The 16,868-nt window shown below is 41.2% G+C and overlaps 1 protein-coding gene across 12 annotated transcripts in view; it reads right to left on the bottom strand.

Moving 5' to 3' along the window:
- Cplane1 (ciliogenesis and planar polarity effector complex subunit 1) overlaps positions 1 to 16,868 on the bottom strand; it is a 100,699-nt gene that overhangs the window by 33,030 nt on the left and 50,801 nt on the right. For 6 of the 12 annotated variants that reach the window (XM_063281736.1, XM_063281741.1, XM_063281740.1 and 3 more), the window contains 12 exons: positions 16,349 to 16,515; positions 15,740 to 15,807; positions 15,041 to 15,120; positions 12,615 to 12,692; positions 10,740 to 10,920; positions 10,259 to 10,540; positions 8,504 to 9,250; positions 7,228 to 7,296; positions 6,082 to 6,239; positions 5,106 to 5,235; positions 3,555 to 3,609; positions 1,702 to 1,806 (listed from right to left, as the gene is read on the bottom strand). In XM_063281736.1, the coding sequence (XP_063137806.1) occupies positions 1,702 to 1,806; positions 3,555 to 3,609; positions 5,106 to 5,235; positions 6,082 to 6,239; positions 7,228 to 7,296; positions 8,504 to 9,250; positions 10,259 to 10,540; positions 10,740 to 10,920; positions 12,615 to 12,692; positions 15,041 to 15,120; positions 15,740 to 15,807; positions 16,349 to 16,515 (2,120 nt within the window). Of the gene's footprint in view, positions 1 to 1,701; positions 1,807 to 3,554; positions 3,610 to 5,104; positions 5,236 to 5,991; positions 6,240 to 7,227; positions 7,297 to 8,503; positions 9,251 to 10,258; positions 10,541 to 10,739; positions 10,921 to 12,614; positions 12,693 to 15,040; positions 15,121 to 15,739; positions 15,808 to 16,348; positions 16,516 to 16,868 lie in introns of those variants that run through there. The other 6 variants (XM_063281738.1, XM_039103531.2, XM_063281737.1 and 3 more) reach the window with 5 other exon arrangements.

Below are 16,868 nucleotides of genomic sequence, written 5' to 3'. Positions count from 1 at the left end.
CTTCATCCCAGGGATGCAGGGATGGTTGAATATACGAAAATCCATCAATGCAAACCACTATATAAATAAACTCAAAGAAGAAAAACCACACGATCATTTCATTAGATGCTGAGAAATCATTTGACAAAATTCAATACCCTTTCATGATAAAAGTCCTGGAAAGACCAGGAATTCAAGGCTCATACCTTAACATAGAAAAAGCAATATACCATTAGCCAACGTCAAACTAAATGGAGAGAAACTTGAAGCAATTCCACTAAAAACAGGGACTAAACAAGGCTGCCCACTCTCTCCCTACTTATTCAATATAGTACTCGAAGTCCTAGCCAGAGCAATCAGACAACAAAAAGAGGTCAAAGGGATACAAATTGGAAAGGAAGAAGTCAAAATATCACTATTTGCAGATGATATGATAGTATATTTAAGTGATCCCAAAAGTTCCAACAGAGAACTACTAAGCCTGATAAATAACTTCAGCAAAGTGTCTGGATATAAAATTATCTCAAACAAATTGGTGGCCTTCCTCTACTCAAAGGATAAACAGGCTGAGAAAGAAATTAGGGAAACAATACCCTGTTATTTATAGTCATAAATAACATAAAATACTTCGGTATGACTCTAACTGTGAAAGTGAAGGATCTGTATGATAAGAACTTCAAGTCTCTGAAGAAAGAAATTGAAGAAGATCTCAGAAGATGGAAAGACCTCCCATGCTCATGGATTGATATAGCCGGACCTAACCATTTTCAGTCTGACTCCTTCAGAGTCAGGATTAATATAGTAAAAATGGTCATTTTACCAAAAGCAATCTACAGATTCAAATGCAATTCCCATCAAAATTCCAACTCAATTCTTCACAGAGATAGAAAGAGCAATTTGCAAATTCACTTGGAATAACAAAAACCCAAGATAGTGAAAACTATTCTCAACAATAAAAGAACTTCTGGGGGAATCACTATCCCTGACCTCAAGCAGTGTTACAGAGCCTCTCCCTCCCTCCATTACCACCCCTCCTTCCCGTTACCCCTTTCCCTCCTCCCTTGTTACTCCCATCTTAAGTCTTCCCTAGGAGAATAACTTGGAATAAATATATAATGCCACATAATTTAAAATTTCCTTTAAATTACTGCCTTAATGAATACCTTACCAAACTTTTAAAAGATAAAATTTTTTAAAGTTATGTGTATATCACTAGCTGGTTCAAGGCCCCAACACATATACAGCAGAGGACTACCTGGTTTAGCCTCAGTGAGAGAAGATGCACCTAACCTTCAAGAGACCTGAGGTTCCAGGAAGTGGGGAGGTGTGGTAAGGTGGGAGTGGAGACATTCTCTTGGAGATGGGAGGTGAGGGGAAGAGCAATGTGGTAAGGAACTGTCAGAGAGCAGACCGGAATGGGGATAACAGCTGGTCTGTAAAAATAAAATAAAATGATTGAACGGATATGTTGCTTTATGAATAAATGAGGTAACATAAAAAAAAAAATCATGAGTGTGTGAGTATATGTGCTGACATACGTAGATACCCACAGAGGCCAGAAGACTGCACTGGATCCCCTAGAGCTGAAATAACAGTTACTTATGAGCTACCTGACATGGATGCTAGGAACCAAACCAGTTCTCTGGAAGAACAGCTACTGCTCTTACCTCGGAGCTGTTTCCAGCTGCAACATATGACCTTTTAAACTTTTAAAGCATTTACCTGGGTCTGTGTTTGTACTAGCATCATGACGTCCCACAGCTTTCTTTTGTACAGAGGCCATGAAATGCAGTCCAGCTGAAGTATTAACATCGTGTTCTAACATTTCTTAAATATAAAACACAATACAGAAGGCAATCACTGAGAGCCAACACACCACTGGAAGCACAGTAACTTGAGGTGGGCAGTGGGATGTTATCAAACTGCATTGTCTGCATGAGGTACTGTATAAACTACATCTCAGAGACATGATGGATCAAATCCACAGTTGTAGAGGACACTATCTGTCATGCCCATAAACCTAGAGCCTTTTGCTCTATCTAATGAAGGTCCGGTAGAAGCAGAGTGATGAGACTGTTACTGTAGAAAACCCAGCCCATCCAACGTGTGGAGACTAGCTTTGAAGGAGTCAGACTGAAAATGGTTAGGTCCGGCTTGTGCAGCAGTACTATAAAGGAGGTAAGAAAATCTAGCACTGGCTACTGAGAAATAAGGGAAAATGAAGGCAGAATTTGGGGTTGGTTTTGGTCAGGTTGATATTAATATAAATGGAGAAATGTTCTTGGTATAACACAATACACATCCACTGGTGTACTACACATTCATTAAAAAAAATGGCATTGGGGTTGGGGATTTAGCTCAGTGGTAGAGCGCTTGCCTAGAAAGCACAAGGCCCTGGGTTCAGTCCTCAGCTCCGGGGGGAAAAAAAAAAAAAAAAAAGGCATCATACAAATGACACTGTTCTGAACTGATTCACATTTTTAACATGTGTACTTTCTATAACAAATTCAATGTTGGGCGTATTCTCTCCTAATTTCCTTATGTAAGCCTTTTTAAAATTCTATTTGACATTCTAATTAACCACATCAGTCTACCACAGACCTTAGCAAACTTTCTCTCTAGCAACTCCTCTACTTTGTTATGGTCAGAAAGCTGTGAGAGGTTATGTTTCAGTAAAATTAGATTCATAAAAGCAGGCATGGTCTAGATCACGTATTGATGTCAACCATTTCTCTACTGGATTAAAAAAAATACAAAGACCCTCCACCTTATTATATAGAAAAAGAAGTAACTGTGATGGTTTGCATAAAAATGGCCCCATAGGCTCATATATTTGAATGCTTAGTCACCATGGACTGGAACTCTTTGAAAAGATTAGAAGGATTGGTAGGTGTGGCCTTGTTGGAGGAAATGTGTCCCTGGGGATGGGCTCTGAGGTTTCAAAAGCCCACACCAGCTCTGTGTGTGTCTTTCTCTATCTCTCTGCTTGTGGATGTAGCTCTCACCTTCTGCTCCAGAGCCCTGTGTACCACCATGCTTCCTGCCATGATAATGGACTGACCCTCTGATACTGTAAGGATGCTCCAATTAAATGCTCTCTCTTATAAGAGTTTCATTGCTACATAGTGGTGGTGCACACCTTTGACCCCAACACGTGGGAGGCAGAGGCAGAATACTCTCTGAGTGCAAGGCTAGCCTGGTCTACAGAGTACGTTCTAGAACAGGCAGGGCTATACAGAGAAACCCTATCTTGAAAAACAAAAAATAAACAAAAGATTTGTATGGTCATGGTATCTCTTCTCAGCAATAAAACACTAAGACAGTAATATACTCTTATTTTTATATTAATTTCTTTCCTTTTTTTTTTTTTTAATTCCTGAGACATGGTTTCTCTGTGTAGCCTTGAATGACCAGTATCTTGAGTTATAGAACTCAAACTCGGAGATCCACCTACCTACACCTTCCAAGTGCTGGGATTAAAGGTATGTGCCACCATGCCCAGCCTATTACACTTATTTCTAAACAGCTGACTTAACACTAAACTTAGACATTACATTAATCATTTGTATACATACCAAAAGGAATGTCAAATTTATCCAAAGGCTGAGAATCATGATGTCCTAGTTGTTCCTGAATGGAATTCAAAATAATCAATCTATTAATAACTCAAAGGCACTTATTATTTTGGAAAAATAAATCTAATAGCTATGAAGATTGAATTCTTTACATATTCAATTTCTATCATGTTAGGTAAAACTACTTACTCTATTAAGTTATTTATTTTGTCAAAGCAACTGTACAAACTGTTCATGAAATCCACAAGTAATAGAAAATAACATTACCAATTTAATACCAGCTTAACTAATTATAATTACCATGTACAAGTCTCCACAGCTGAATAGACTTAATGCTCAGACTGTATCCCTGTCCTGCTAAAGTTCTCAATGGACTCAAAAGACATTTGACTAAGTGCCTCCAGACATGCTCATTAGGACTTAATGAAGAAGCATAGCTTTAAGAACATATTCAAAAATTAAATTCTGTATCTCTTCAATGTTTGTTCCAAAATGAATGAACAGTTAAATAGGTTTGACTTATAATATAGGTTCCATAGCAAATCTATCTGGATAACTCTGGACAGAAAATGATCATTATATGCATTAAGACAGAGAAAAAGCCCAGAGTGACATCATACACAGCTAGTCACCAGGCAGAGGCTCTAAGCCGAGCCTTTTCAGAGTGTTATCCAGTTATTTTTCACCTCCATAAAAAGAGGGTGTCCCAGGCCACATGAAGTTCAAGAAGGATGACCAAAATGCAGATGCTTCACTCCTTCTTAAAAGGGGCAACAAATATATCCATAGGAGGGGATACAGAGGCAAAGTTTAGAGCAGAGACTGAAGGAATGGCCATTCAGAGCCTGCCCCACGTGACCCATATATATACAGCCACCAAAACTAGATAAGATGGATGAAGCTATGAAGTGCATGCTGACAGGAACCAGATGTAGATCTCTCCTGAGAGACACAGTCAGAGCATGTCAAATACAGAGGTGAATGCCAGCAGCAAACCATTGAACTTCAAATGGGACCACAGTTGGAGGAATCAGAGAAAGGATTGAAAGCTGAAGGGATTTGCAACCCCATAAGAACAACAATGCCAGCCAAACAGAGATCCCAGGGATTAAACTACTACCCAGACTATACATGGATTGATCCACGGTTCCAGATGCATATGTAGCAGAGGATGGCCTTGTTGGGCACCAGTGGAAGGGGAAGCCCTTGGTCCTGCCAAGGTGGACCTCCAGTGCAGGGGAATGTCAGGGGTGGTGGTAAATGGGGGTGTATAGGGGGGATACCCTTATGGGAGAGGGGATAGGGGGCTTATGGACAGGAAACCGGGAAAGGGAATAACATTTGAAATGTAAATAAAAAACATCCAACTTAAACAAAAAAAAAAGAGGGTGTTCATTTGTGGAGGGAATCAGCAGGGCTCTCATGTACTATGATGGCTAGACTCTCCATGCCATGGCCTGACACTCCAGCAACCAGGCCACAGCCACAAAAAAAAACCCACCAAATTGCTCCATGCAAGTGAGGGAAGAGTCTCCTGTAGCTGTTCTGTACCTTGGGTTCCATGGGGACTTCTGACTCATTACTAATGAGGGAATCATCTGGTCGGAAACTAACACTTGGCTTTCTTCTGGGCTTCTGAGCCCTTCTTTCTTGCAGCTCCCTTTCAGCTCGTCTGCTTTGCCTGTTGAAGACAACGGTTAGAACATGGTTTCCTTTATAGTAATCTTAGGTTCTCATCTGTGTTTTGCTACATGAAAACAGCTGCTGAAAATCCATTTCACAAAGATTTAACTAATGATACTCTGCTAGATATAAACAATTGCAGCTGCCACTGAACCAAGTACTCGGACCTAGACACTAGAATCCGAGAACAGATATATACCTTCTAAACAGTTTCAAGCTCTTCTGGTGCCAGAAACCCTATGGAAAAATCTCCAGTAAGCTCCATGAAGAGGCTCAATAAAAACCTCAGCAAGGAGCACTCGAGGCGGAAAGGCCAGCATTTAAACACACGTTCTATTTGCATAAAGTACTCCCACACACCTTGGACGGCCACTGCAGGGCCAAGGCTATAGTACGTGCTCTGCAGTCTGTCTCCAGCAGCCTTGCTCCACACTCACACTCCCCGTGTGTGTGGACATAAACACTTCATTCATCACTACTCTCCTACCGTGTAACAGTTTAGGGATATACGGTAAAGCGGGCAAAGATAAAGACTGGTTCAAAGTACTTAACTGTACATGAAATTTTACCTGATCCCAAAGATTTGTGCTACAGAAACACAGAGAAAACACTCCAGCCATGAAAGGGAAGGAGGAAAACTTTAAGAAAAATGGAGAGGGAGGAAAAAAATCACATTTCTTATAATAGAGTTCATCTTTCCAAACTGTAAGATTAATTTACACACATGGCAAATGACAAGGACACTACTAATTACATGTAGTTGTGTGCTGTGAAGGGACTGAAGCAGAGCCATCTTCATGACCTTGGTACACAACTTATCAGATGACATGTCAACAGAACTTGCCTCTTCTTTCCTTGTGTTATTTTAGGTGCTTCCATATTGACCTTTAGAAACTGAAGATGGGCAGAATCGCCTTGTTCAAATACATTGTGTGCTAGTTTTTGTTGGCTTCTTTTAAATGCCAGGAGGTTTTCAAGTGGGATAAGCTGGGGCTTCTTATACTACAAAAAGAAAACATAATTCAAATACACAATTGTGTGGAAAAACAAATGAAACATTTAAATTGAGCTAAGACACATAAGAGACAGAACATATCCAATCCAACGACTGAACTTGGACAGGAGAGGCTTCCATGTCCTAGACAGCGAGAGAGGGCTGTGAAAGTTCCATACAGGACTTTTTATTTTCTCCCCTGGAAACTAACTCAGGGCCTGGAGCATGCTCAGTCAGTACGGCAAATGGATGCCTCCTTGGCCCTCAACTGAGTCACCTTGAAGTCTCCACTTTCTAAACTGCATTTCCATATAAAATCTTCCTCCCCATGAGGCAATATAATATGTATGACATTTAATTGACTGTAAATACAATGCAAAATGTAATAAGTATAGATGGAGTAAACATATCAGCATATTCTGATGATCCCTAAACAGGGGTGATCCCTAAACAGGGGTGATCCCTAAACAGGGGTGATCCCTAAACAGGGGTTTCAGAAGATTTGGGGGTTTAGCATATTATTCTAGTAAACAAACTTTAAAATTATTCTCAAAATAATAAAATTTTCACATCATTAATCTCTCTTCTGTTCATCAGATGTCAAGGAAAGGAGGCATGGTTAATACTTCTCCCAATGAATAACTACTTCTCTTCATGGTAGCCCCTGCAAGAAGTAAATTATACCACAGCACAAGTTCCTGGGTTGCTACCCTAGTGTGTGCTATTAACCGACCTAATTGCATCAATCAGGGTGGGATCTGTGAGGACTGGTAAACTTACAAAGCTACTGTCTCTTCCCATGGGGTGCTACTGACAGCTGGCATGCACTTAAAACTCTTGTCTCAAACAAATCTGAGGAGACTACTATTGCCAGACACTTCAAACACACTATATGCACTTGCTACACTCACCTACACACACACCTACACACACACACACGCACGCACGCACGCACGCACACACACACACATAGAGTACATGGTAAATTTATTTTACTTGTATCTTCTTTGTGGAGGAAAAAAACAGGTATAAGAGGATGCAGATTCTGGCAGGTATACAAAATACCTAAAATATTTAAAACATAAAATTATTTTAGGGGTTGGGAATTTAGCTCAGTGGTAGAGCGCTTGCCTAGTAAGTGCAAGGCCCTGGGTTCAGTCCCCAGCTCCAAAAAAAAGAAAAAAAAATTATTTTAAACCTGACTTTTATGCTGTTGTCTAGAACAAAGAACTCTCTTAAGAAATGGGCTGAGCACTACCTAAAGACTATACATGGACTGACCCTGGACTCTGACCTCATAGGTAGCAATGAATATCCTAGTAAGAGCACCAGTGGAAGGGGAAGCCCTGGGTCCTGCTAAGACTGAACCCCCAGTGAACATGATTGTTGGGGGGAGGGCGGCAATGGGGGGAGGATGGGGAGGGGAACACCCATAAAGAAGGGGAGGGGGAGGGATTAGGTGGATGTTTCCCCGGAAACCGAGAAGGGGAATAACACTCGAAATGTAAATAAGAAATACCCAAGTTAATAAAAAAAAAAAAAAAAAAAAAAAAAAAAAAAAAGAAAGAAATGGGCTGAGACAACAGCTCAGCAGGTAAAAGTGCTTGTGCCCAGCCTGGTGACTTGAGTGTGATTCCCAGAACCCACAGGGTAGCAGGGAACTAGTCCGCACAAGCTGTCCTTTAATATTCCAGTGTGTGCTTGCTCATGGCACGTACATGTGTGCACACTGTGCTGGGTAGTTTTATGTCAGCATGACACAATATAGTCACCGGAGAGGAGGGAACCTCAATTAAGAAAATATCTTGAGACTGGACTCTAGGCACGCTTGTAGGGAATTTTCTTAATTATGATTAACATGAGAGGGGCCAGTGCACTGTGAGTGGTTCTACCCCTGGGCTTGTAATCCTGGGTTCTGTAAGAAAGCAGGCTGAGCAAGCCAGGGGAAGCAAGCCAGTAAGCAGCACCCTCCATGGCTTCTGCACCAGCTCCTGCTCTAGGTTCCTCCCCTGCTTGGGTTCCTGTCCTGACTTCGATGAATAGCGATAATTAAGTATGAGACAAATAAAACTTCTCCTCCTCAAGTTCCTTTGGTCACTTTTTTTTAAAATCACAGCAGTAGTAACCCTAAGACATGTACTCACACCCAAAATAAATAGATGTCAAAACATTTTCTAGAGCTTTCAAATGTGTGTTCCTGTAAATACAGCAAATATTTACAGCATGGGAAAACACAGGATTCAGCTTTTCGATCAGCACACAAAGTCATTACCGTATTCTCTGGCGGCAAGCATGGATGAAGTAATGATAGTTGAGGATGTTTTGTTCCTTCTGTGCCAGGTACTGAGGGAAAGCTACCTAATGCCGCTCTCGATGGCATGGAGAATACATAAGAAGGCTTAAACTGAAGGTGTAATAAAGGAAGTCCAAAAGAATTCTGAAGAGCCGTCTCAGGGGGCCTTGGTGTAACATCGAATACACTTCCTGGCTTTATAAACACTGAGGAATCCTGCTGCGGTGTCACGGACTCTTGCCCAGTGCACTGATCCAAGTTCTCATGCTTGGGGATGCCTGGGAGCACAGCCTCGGCTTTTCTCATGGCCTGAGCATTATAGTACTGGCTTGAACCTGAAGGAGATGGTGGCATGGTATGCACCATTCTCTGAGACACGGGAGATTGACAAGAGTCAGACAGGCCCCAAGCCTCTTTTGGTTGGGCCTGGGGCCTGAAAGGAGCTCCTGGAATTCTTCCTACAGGTAAGGGCAGGGGCTTGAATTCATGCTTGGGCTGAAAATGAAGCAAAGGGAAAGCACTCCCAGCAGTGGCGGCTCTGGCGGGTGGAATCAGCTGAGGCGTCTTCTGCACAGCAGCAGCTGTGAACAAGAGCTGGAGGCCACCCTCTCCACCAGGAACGTGGGGAAGGCAAGCAGGAGCGCAGCTTCGAGATGCTCCAGTTCGCCATCTCGGCTTAGGCTGGCCATCTGATCGACCCAAGGGAGTACTCTCATGTGCAATATCCTGAAAGAAAATATTACATAAATTTAGAATACAAGTTCCTTATTTTGTAAATAATATTCAGTATGATTTGAATAAATACTATCTTAGAAAAAATACTAAAAAATACATTTATTCAAATAACAAAAAGCCAAAGATTAACCGAGGATATAAATGCTATCTACTTCATGTGTATGATTAGCTTTAATTATCAACTCGAGATAATTTAGAATCACCAGAAAAAAGTTTTAATTAACAGGTTGTCTATACTGAGTTGGCCTATGGTCATCTCTGTGAAAGACTGTCTTAATTAAGTTGACTGACATGGGAAGACCCAGCCCATAGTTCGTGGGACCATTCCCTAGACAGGGGGGTCCTGAGCTGTGTGAAAGTGGAGGAGGGGAGCAGAGCATAAGTAAGGCCTGCCTTTGTTTTCTGTTCCTGACCTAATAACAGACAACAGCCTGGAACAGCAAGCCCAAATAAACCCTTTCTCCCCAAGTTGCTTTTGTCAGGATATTGTGCAACAGGAACAGAAATAAAACCGGAATAGAATGTAAGCGCATATGTGCAGGTAGAGGTCACACCTTGGGTGTCATTCGGGTGCCATCACCGTTCTTTTGCTGTTTTCTGTTGCTTTAAAACAGGCTCTCTCATTGGCCTGTACTCACACAGCAAGTTAGGCTCTTGCCAGTAAGCCCCAGGGATCTGACTGTCACTACCTCCCCAGCGCTGGGATTATAAGGATGTACACCATGCCTGACTTTTTAACACTGGTTCTGAGGAAAGAGCTCAAGCCTTTAACAAACACTGCCACTGGGTTATTCCTTCAGTCCTGTTAGTATCTCTGTGTGCATTACCTGTGTCTCTCCACTGGGTTATCCTTTCAGTCCTGTTAGTATCTCTGTGTGAAATTACCTGTGTCTCTCCACTGGGTTATTCCTTCAGTCCTGTTAGTATCTCTGTGTGAATTACCTGTCTCTCCCCACTGGGTTGTCCCTTCAGTCCTGTTAGTATCTCTGTGTGAATTACCTGTGTCTCTCCATTACTATCTTGATCAGGTTGGCTAATTCTTTCATGGCCTGGTGGGCTGCTCTTGCCAGGATGCCTAGTGCACTCTCCCATGGATTGTGGTTTAGCAAGAAGTTTCTGTCCGCTGTTGACTTCAATACAATCACTCCTTGTGGGGTTTGCTACTTGGCTTTCCCCGAAATGCACAGACTGAGCCTGCTGAACAAGTCGCTGCGTGTCTGGGAGATTAGCAACAGATGGTCCTACTATTTGCATCAGGCTCAGAAAATTGATCTGCTGCAGCTAGAACAAAACAAAAAGAGATCTTGAAAACACTGAAACAAAGATAGCAAGCAGTTAGAGCCATTCTCGAATGTTGAATGACATCCGATGACTCTTAAGAACAGAGAAATGCATGGAATTCCACTTTGACTAGTCTGTTTCTATTAATCGGTTAAATTGTATATAAGGTGGAGATTTACTTACATAGCCACATGCTCACCTGAACTAATTTAAACATTTCATCTTGGAGCATCTGCCTAACAGAATCAGAAGAATCTGGTAACTGAACCCTGTGGTCATTTCCCTGAGTCTTCTGAGATGTTTGTGAAGTAACCTGGGCTCCGTTTGACATGAGGGGTGGAACTGTGGATGGTTTATCTTTAAGTTCAGAAATCTGTGCACTGTGTAAAAACATTTAATAAAAACATTAATCAACAACAACCAAAAAAACCCCAAAACAATTGGTTGTCTAAATATTTAGACACTATTTTTTTTCTTGGACTTGAGGGCTTCAATGACGTATTTTTCAGGGCTCCACAGTACCCATCATCAGAAGGCCTTGTCTTGTCTGTCAGTGATGTTACCCCCACGACTGCCCACCCTGGTCCTGAAAGCATCTGAGTCTGAGACCTGCACAGTCCTCCTTATCAACAGCACTGACTTAAGAATAGTTTTCACTAAGATTAAAGATGGAAAAGAGAGTTAAGACAAGAAAAAAAAGGATAAAAAAGTTTAATTCCTGGGTTATCAGCATAAATTACTTCTGGGAATTATTAAACACAAAAGCACAGAATGTGAACATTTCGTTTTCAAACAAACCAGAGTCTTCATTTATAATAAATGGTAACAAAAATATTTTATTTAAAACAAAAAATTAAAGACCAAGGCAAGATCTTAGGTCTTATTTTTTGGGTAAAACAATTATTAAGAAATGATTCCTTGGGGTTGGGGATTTAGCTCAGCGGTAGAGCACTTGCCTCGGGAGCGCAAGGCCCTGGGTTCAGTCCCCAGCTCCGAAAAAAAGAAAAAAAAAAAAAAGAAATGATTCCTTAAATATATTAAGTCTCCAGTGTTTTATTTTTTCTCCTCCTACCCCTATTCTTTCTTTCCATAAGGTCTCTATATGTATCCCTGGTTAACCTGAAACTCACAGAGCTCTGCTTGCCTCTGTATCCCAAGTGCTGGGATTAAAAGCATATACCACCCCACCTAGACTTCCAATATTTTCTATGCAAATAAATTTCATCAACTAAATAAGGGAACAGGCAAGTATAGTATTCAAATAAACAGTCCTGTTTCAGAGCAGAGGAGACACAATGGCAGACACTCCTTCATTCCCTTCCAGCACTATCATTTTCCCCTTGTTGTACAGGGAGCATGCTTTACACCAGAACTGCCTTTATATAGTTAATCAGGAAAACAGACAGCACAATTGATGTGACGATTTTAACACAACTTTACTGGGCTTCACTTTCATCAGCAATGAGATCAAGTCTGAGAATTTTTTCTATATAAAACTGTACTGAATTTTCCTTCTAACTCTGCAAATTTTATAAGCATTTGACTAACTCTTGTAGAAGAACCTACAAAGGCCAAGAGGATAAGCCTAGAGATAATGAAGTCTTCAGCACAGCAGCCTGACCTCTCTCCTCTGGTCTCAGACAGTACTGGGTTAAGGTAGCTCAGTGGTAGACGGCTTATCTAGCCTGTTTGAGGCTTTAGCTTCAACACCCAGTACTGCAAAATGAAGGAAAGAATATTAAAATGAGCTAAAAGCATTTTTTATATTAGGGATCAGAAGATGAATGGGAACAATATTTCAGTAATGTATCTAGTACTGGATTTTTTTTTCTGAAAAGACTGTCCTAACATAATTCATTTCTTTAAAGCACAGATATAGGAAAATCTGTAAATAATTTCTTAAGGTGTCAAAACTTTATACCTATGCTGAGTTTTCAATGTATCATATTGCTTTTACTTATTTTCTTAGTGTTTAGAACAAACATTTAGCAATTATTTCAGGCTGACACAAGAGGTATATTCTCTTATTTTTAAAACATGATTTCAAAATTGTACAGCAGATAAAAATTCTTACCTAGAAGTTTCTGAATTTGCATCTATGCAAAGTGAGTGAGGAATGCTATGTTCGGATTTTGGCAAGGCTTCGCTCGTACTACAAATAGAAATGCATGATTAGGAGCATGTAATCCTCACACTTTCTAGGTGCACACATGACTTCTGCTCTGCCACAATCTACTCCCTCATAATGCTGCAATGCTCACTCAGAATCACATCTGTTTACACTGGTCTCCGTAGTAATTAGTCCCAGATCCAAACAACAGCGAAGACTCGATGACTTAATACACAACTTGAGCAGCACTGACTGTTTAGCAACAAAAATACAACCTAAACCTAGAGGACATGACCACCGATGACCCACAGTTGTGTAAAGTAAATGGTACTTCACTTAGAGCAAAGAATCTGCTATATTTGAAACTGTGAAGATTGATTTTTTTACAAATACAAACAGTTAATACTAATACTTATGATGGCATCACAGGACTTTAAGTTTATTCTTTAGTGGACAGGAGATACAGCTCATTTGTAAAGTGCTTGTCCATAATGTGTAAGGCCCTAGAAACAATCCATAGCACCTAAGGGAAAAATGTTCCAGCTGGCTGTCCTGACACACACACACTTTTAGTCCCATCACTTGAGAGGCAGAAGCATGCAGATTATGAATTTGAGAATAGGCTGGTCGACTCAAGTTCTAGGCCAGCTAGGTCTACATAGTAAAGCCCTGTCTCAAAAACAAAACAAACAAACAAACAAACAAACAAACAAACAAAAATATTGTATTAACTTTTCAAAATAGAAAAAAAAATCCGTGATCTGAGGAAAAAAGATGTCTGATGTTAACTTTCTTACAAGTGTTTTAGTTAGGTTTCTATGGCTGTGATTAAAAACTAGGCAAACTAACTTGGCAAAGAAAATGTTTTACTTCACGTCACAGGAAGCCAGGGTAGGATCCCGGAGGCAGGAACCGAAGCAGAGACTATGGAGTAAAACTGCTTACTGGCTTGCTCCTCCTGGCTTGCTCACTTTGTTTTCTTAGACAATCCAGGACCAACTGCTTGGGGGTGATATGTTCTTCTCATATCAATCATTAATCAATAAAATGCCCTATACATTAGCTATAAGCAATCAGATAAGCGTTTCTCAGCTGAGTTCCTCTTCCCAGATAAGTATGGCTTGTGTCAAGTTGAAGGGGGGAAGGGAAGAAAGGAGGAGAGAGGGAGGGGGGGAGAAGAGGAGAAAAACAGAGACAACAGACATGGTGAAACCCCTTCCTTGTCACGTGTGGTTTGTGTAGGACGGTGTGTGGTAGCATGTGCATAGACAGAGAGGCCAGTCCCTGGGTGTCGTTCCTCAGGAAGTGTTCACTCTGTTCTGGGGATCAGGGCCTCAGCAATTAGGTTAGGCTGTCAGGCCAGCAGGTCCTAAGGATCTGCCCACTTGTACTAACCCAGCACTAGAATCATAAGTGAGCACTGTCATGCCCGCTTTTCACATGACCAGAGGGATGAAACGCAGGTCCTTGTGCTTATGTGACAGGCTCGACTATCCACCAGCCCCTACATTTTCTAAAGTTCTAAAATTTTCTCCTCTCCCCAAAACAGTGATGTGCCAGAAATAAACTATGCCATTGTGCTGAGCCCTAATGGACAGAACGCAGCATACAACAATGAAGGCCATGTGTATTATGGTGCACACGGCTTGGTATTTACTCAATAAAAGTGTAACAGTGTGGACAGGAACTTCGCTAGTCAGTAGATGAACAAACCCTGACTTCTTTATAGGTTCAGAAGAATTCATTTAGGTAAGGCCAAGTGACAAAACGGCAAAGGCAAAAAAGAAATGATTACTTCTACTAATGATTACATAACCAAAAACAATTCACTGTCGTTATAAATAAAAGTAATAATACCAACCTAAAATATATAATTAAGAAAACTGCCTGAAAACTTCACTAAGATTAAAAAACCAATTATAATCATGTTGTTGTAGTTGGGAGTGAGAAAGGTCCCTATACACTATGTTTGAATGTTTGGTCTCTAATTAGTGGAGATCTTAGGAGCCGGCCTGGGTGGAGGAGGTGTGGCCTTGGTCGCTGGCTTTGTCACTGGGCTTTGAGGTTTCAAAAGCCTATGGCAGGCCCTCTCCCTCTCCCTCTCCCTTCCCCTCCCCCTCTCCCTCTCCCTCCCCCTCTCCCCTCCCCCTCTCCCTCTCCCTTCCCCTCCCCCTCTCCCTCTCCCTCTCCCTCTCCGTCTTCCCCCGCCTGTGGATCAGGATGTAAAGTTCTCAGCTACTGTTCCAATGCTGTCCAATGATCATGGACTCTGAAACTGTAAGCAGGCATCTAATTAAATGGCTGGTTTTACAAGAGTTGCCTTAGTAATGATATTTCTTCACAGAAACAGAAAAGTGACAAAGACAAGTGTCATACTTTCTTTTCCTTACCCTTTCTGTTCTGTCAATTTTGTATCCACGCTGGTCTCCAATGGTTCTTTCCTGGAACACTGAGCCTCTTCTGTGGAATGCTGTGAAAGTCAACAGTGCCCACACCCACAATGAAAAGAGGTGAAACCCATATGCACAGCTGTTGCTGTGTATTTTGAATTTTACATTAAATAGCAGTCTGAAAGGCAAGTGACGAGACGAGTGATCCTTCCACATGTGAACTGCCTTAGCCCCCACCAGGATGAGCTGCTGAGTCTACTAAAGCAGAAAGATGAGGTGTCGCCTGTAGACTGTCTTATAACTCACGTGGAAATTAACTTGTGAAAACTACCACAAAATGAGGGAAAACTAATGCTTTTTAAAAATAAATGTTAAACTAACAGAAAAGATCTATGTTCCACTTAGAAATTTGGTTTTGAAAAAACAAATAATAAATCGAAACTGCCAAACTGAAACTGGACCCCACTTCATGAGCAAGGACATGCTCACACTATTGACCAGATTAATGAAGTACTTTAGGAAACGGAACAGTTCAGTGTCTGAAAGCACAGGAGAAAGGAACTCAGCGCACTCCTACAGGTCAGTGCACCTGTGGCAGACAGCAGCTGTGCCTAACATCGGGTACAGGGGGTAAGTACCTTCGCTGTCACTCAAGCACCAAGTCACAGTCACATGTTCATGTGTTGCTCACCAGCTTACCTCTGAGAGCTGGGACACTGGCCAGCGGGTGACAGCATCAGGGACTCTGGGGCTCCCAACAGATCCTTCTAGATGGAGTAGAAATGAAGGGAATGCTGAGTTTTAAAAATAAACTTTTCACCACTTCTCTAAGATTTAGGAGATACTGCAGGAAATTATATGACAGAAATATTTCTAACATACAAATACATTGCAAAAATACCTAGAAACTACTACTTCACCAGGTAAATGCCAGGAGAGCCCTGAGAGGCTTTGCATTAGTTTTGTGTAAGTCCAAGAATAGCTCCTGGAGTTGTTTCCAGTGTGACTGTTGGGAAAAGGCCCACAACTAGTTCACAGGAATCAAGAGGCTAATAATCACTACCCAGGCATGGTAAGAGGGTCAGCTCAGAAACCTACCGACATAAAAATAATGTCTTGCACATTCTCGGTTTTATTTGAAAATCAATCTATGAGTTAATATGCTTTGCATTTCAAAAAATAACACTTTAATCTTTTAGTTCTAAGCTATGTTCTAGGCAAATATATTTAAGAATAAAAGAGTTACTTTAGATGTCATTAATTATAAATTAGTAGTGCTGATAGAAGCTGTGTCCTGTGTGAGCTGACCTTCGGGGTCTAAGATGTGCACATCCATTTCATCCTGTGTAAATGACTCTCCTTCTGAATGACGCTCGTCAGCGTCTACACATTCTTTCTCAGTCCTATGAGTTACAGGAAGAATCTCATCGTCAGTTGATTTCACTTCACGGTTTTCTGCTTCAGCTGGCATTCTGCTAACAAAACATAACCATGAAAATTAGAACCCATTCTTGGAGACAAACAATTTCTCAACATTCAATTCATTTTTCAACAATAAAAAAACTTCATTTCCATATTTTCTAAGCCTTTTAAAAAATGTTTCTTATATTTCTGATACATGGAAGGGCCTAGCTTTCATTTACTCAAAACACTGGAGTAAATTTAACTTATCTAAAATTAAATGAGTCTTCATGGTTTTGCCAATGATTTGTCATACACAGGTTACTGTCCTTCCTGAGGCTACCGCTGTCCAAGCCTTAGCTCACAGAACAGCACTGCTGGGAGGTGCAGGCAGCAGGCTCTGAGAGGTAGGAATCCTGCGGAGGTT

Source organism: Rattus norvegicus, chromosome 2, assembly GCF_036323735.1.
Source record: "Rattus norvegicus strain BN/NHsdMcwi chromosome 2, GRCr8, whole genome shotgun sequence".
In the NCBI taxonomy this organism is placed as follows: Eukaryota; Metazoa; Chordata; class Mammalia; order Rodentia; family Muridae; genus Rattus; species Rattus norvegicus.
The sequence above is the reverse complement of the archived record's forward strand: the minus strand, read 5'-3'. Positions and strand labels throughout refer to the sequence as shown.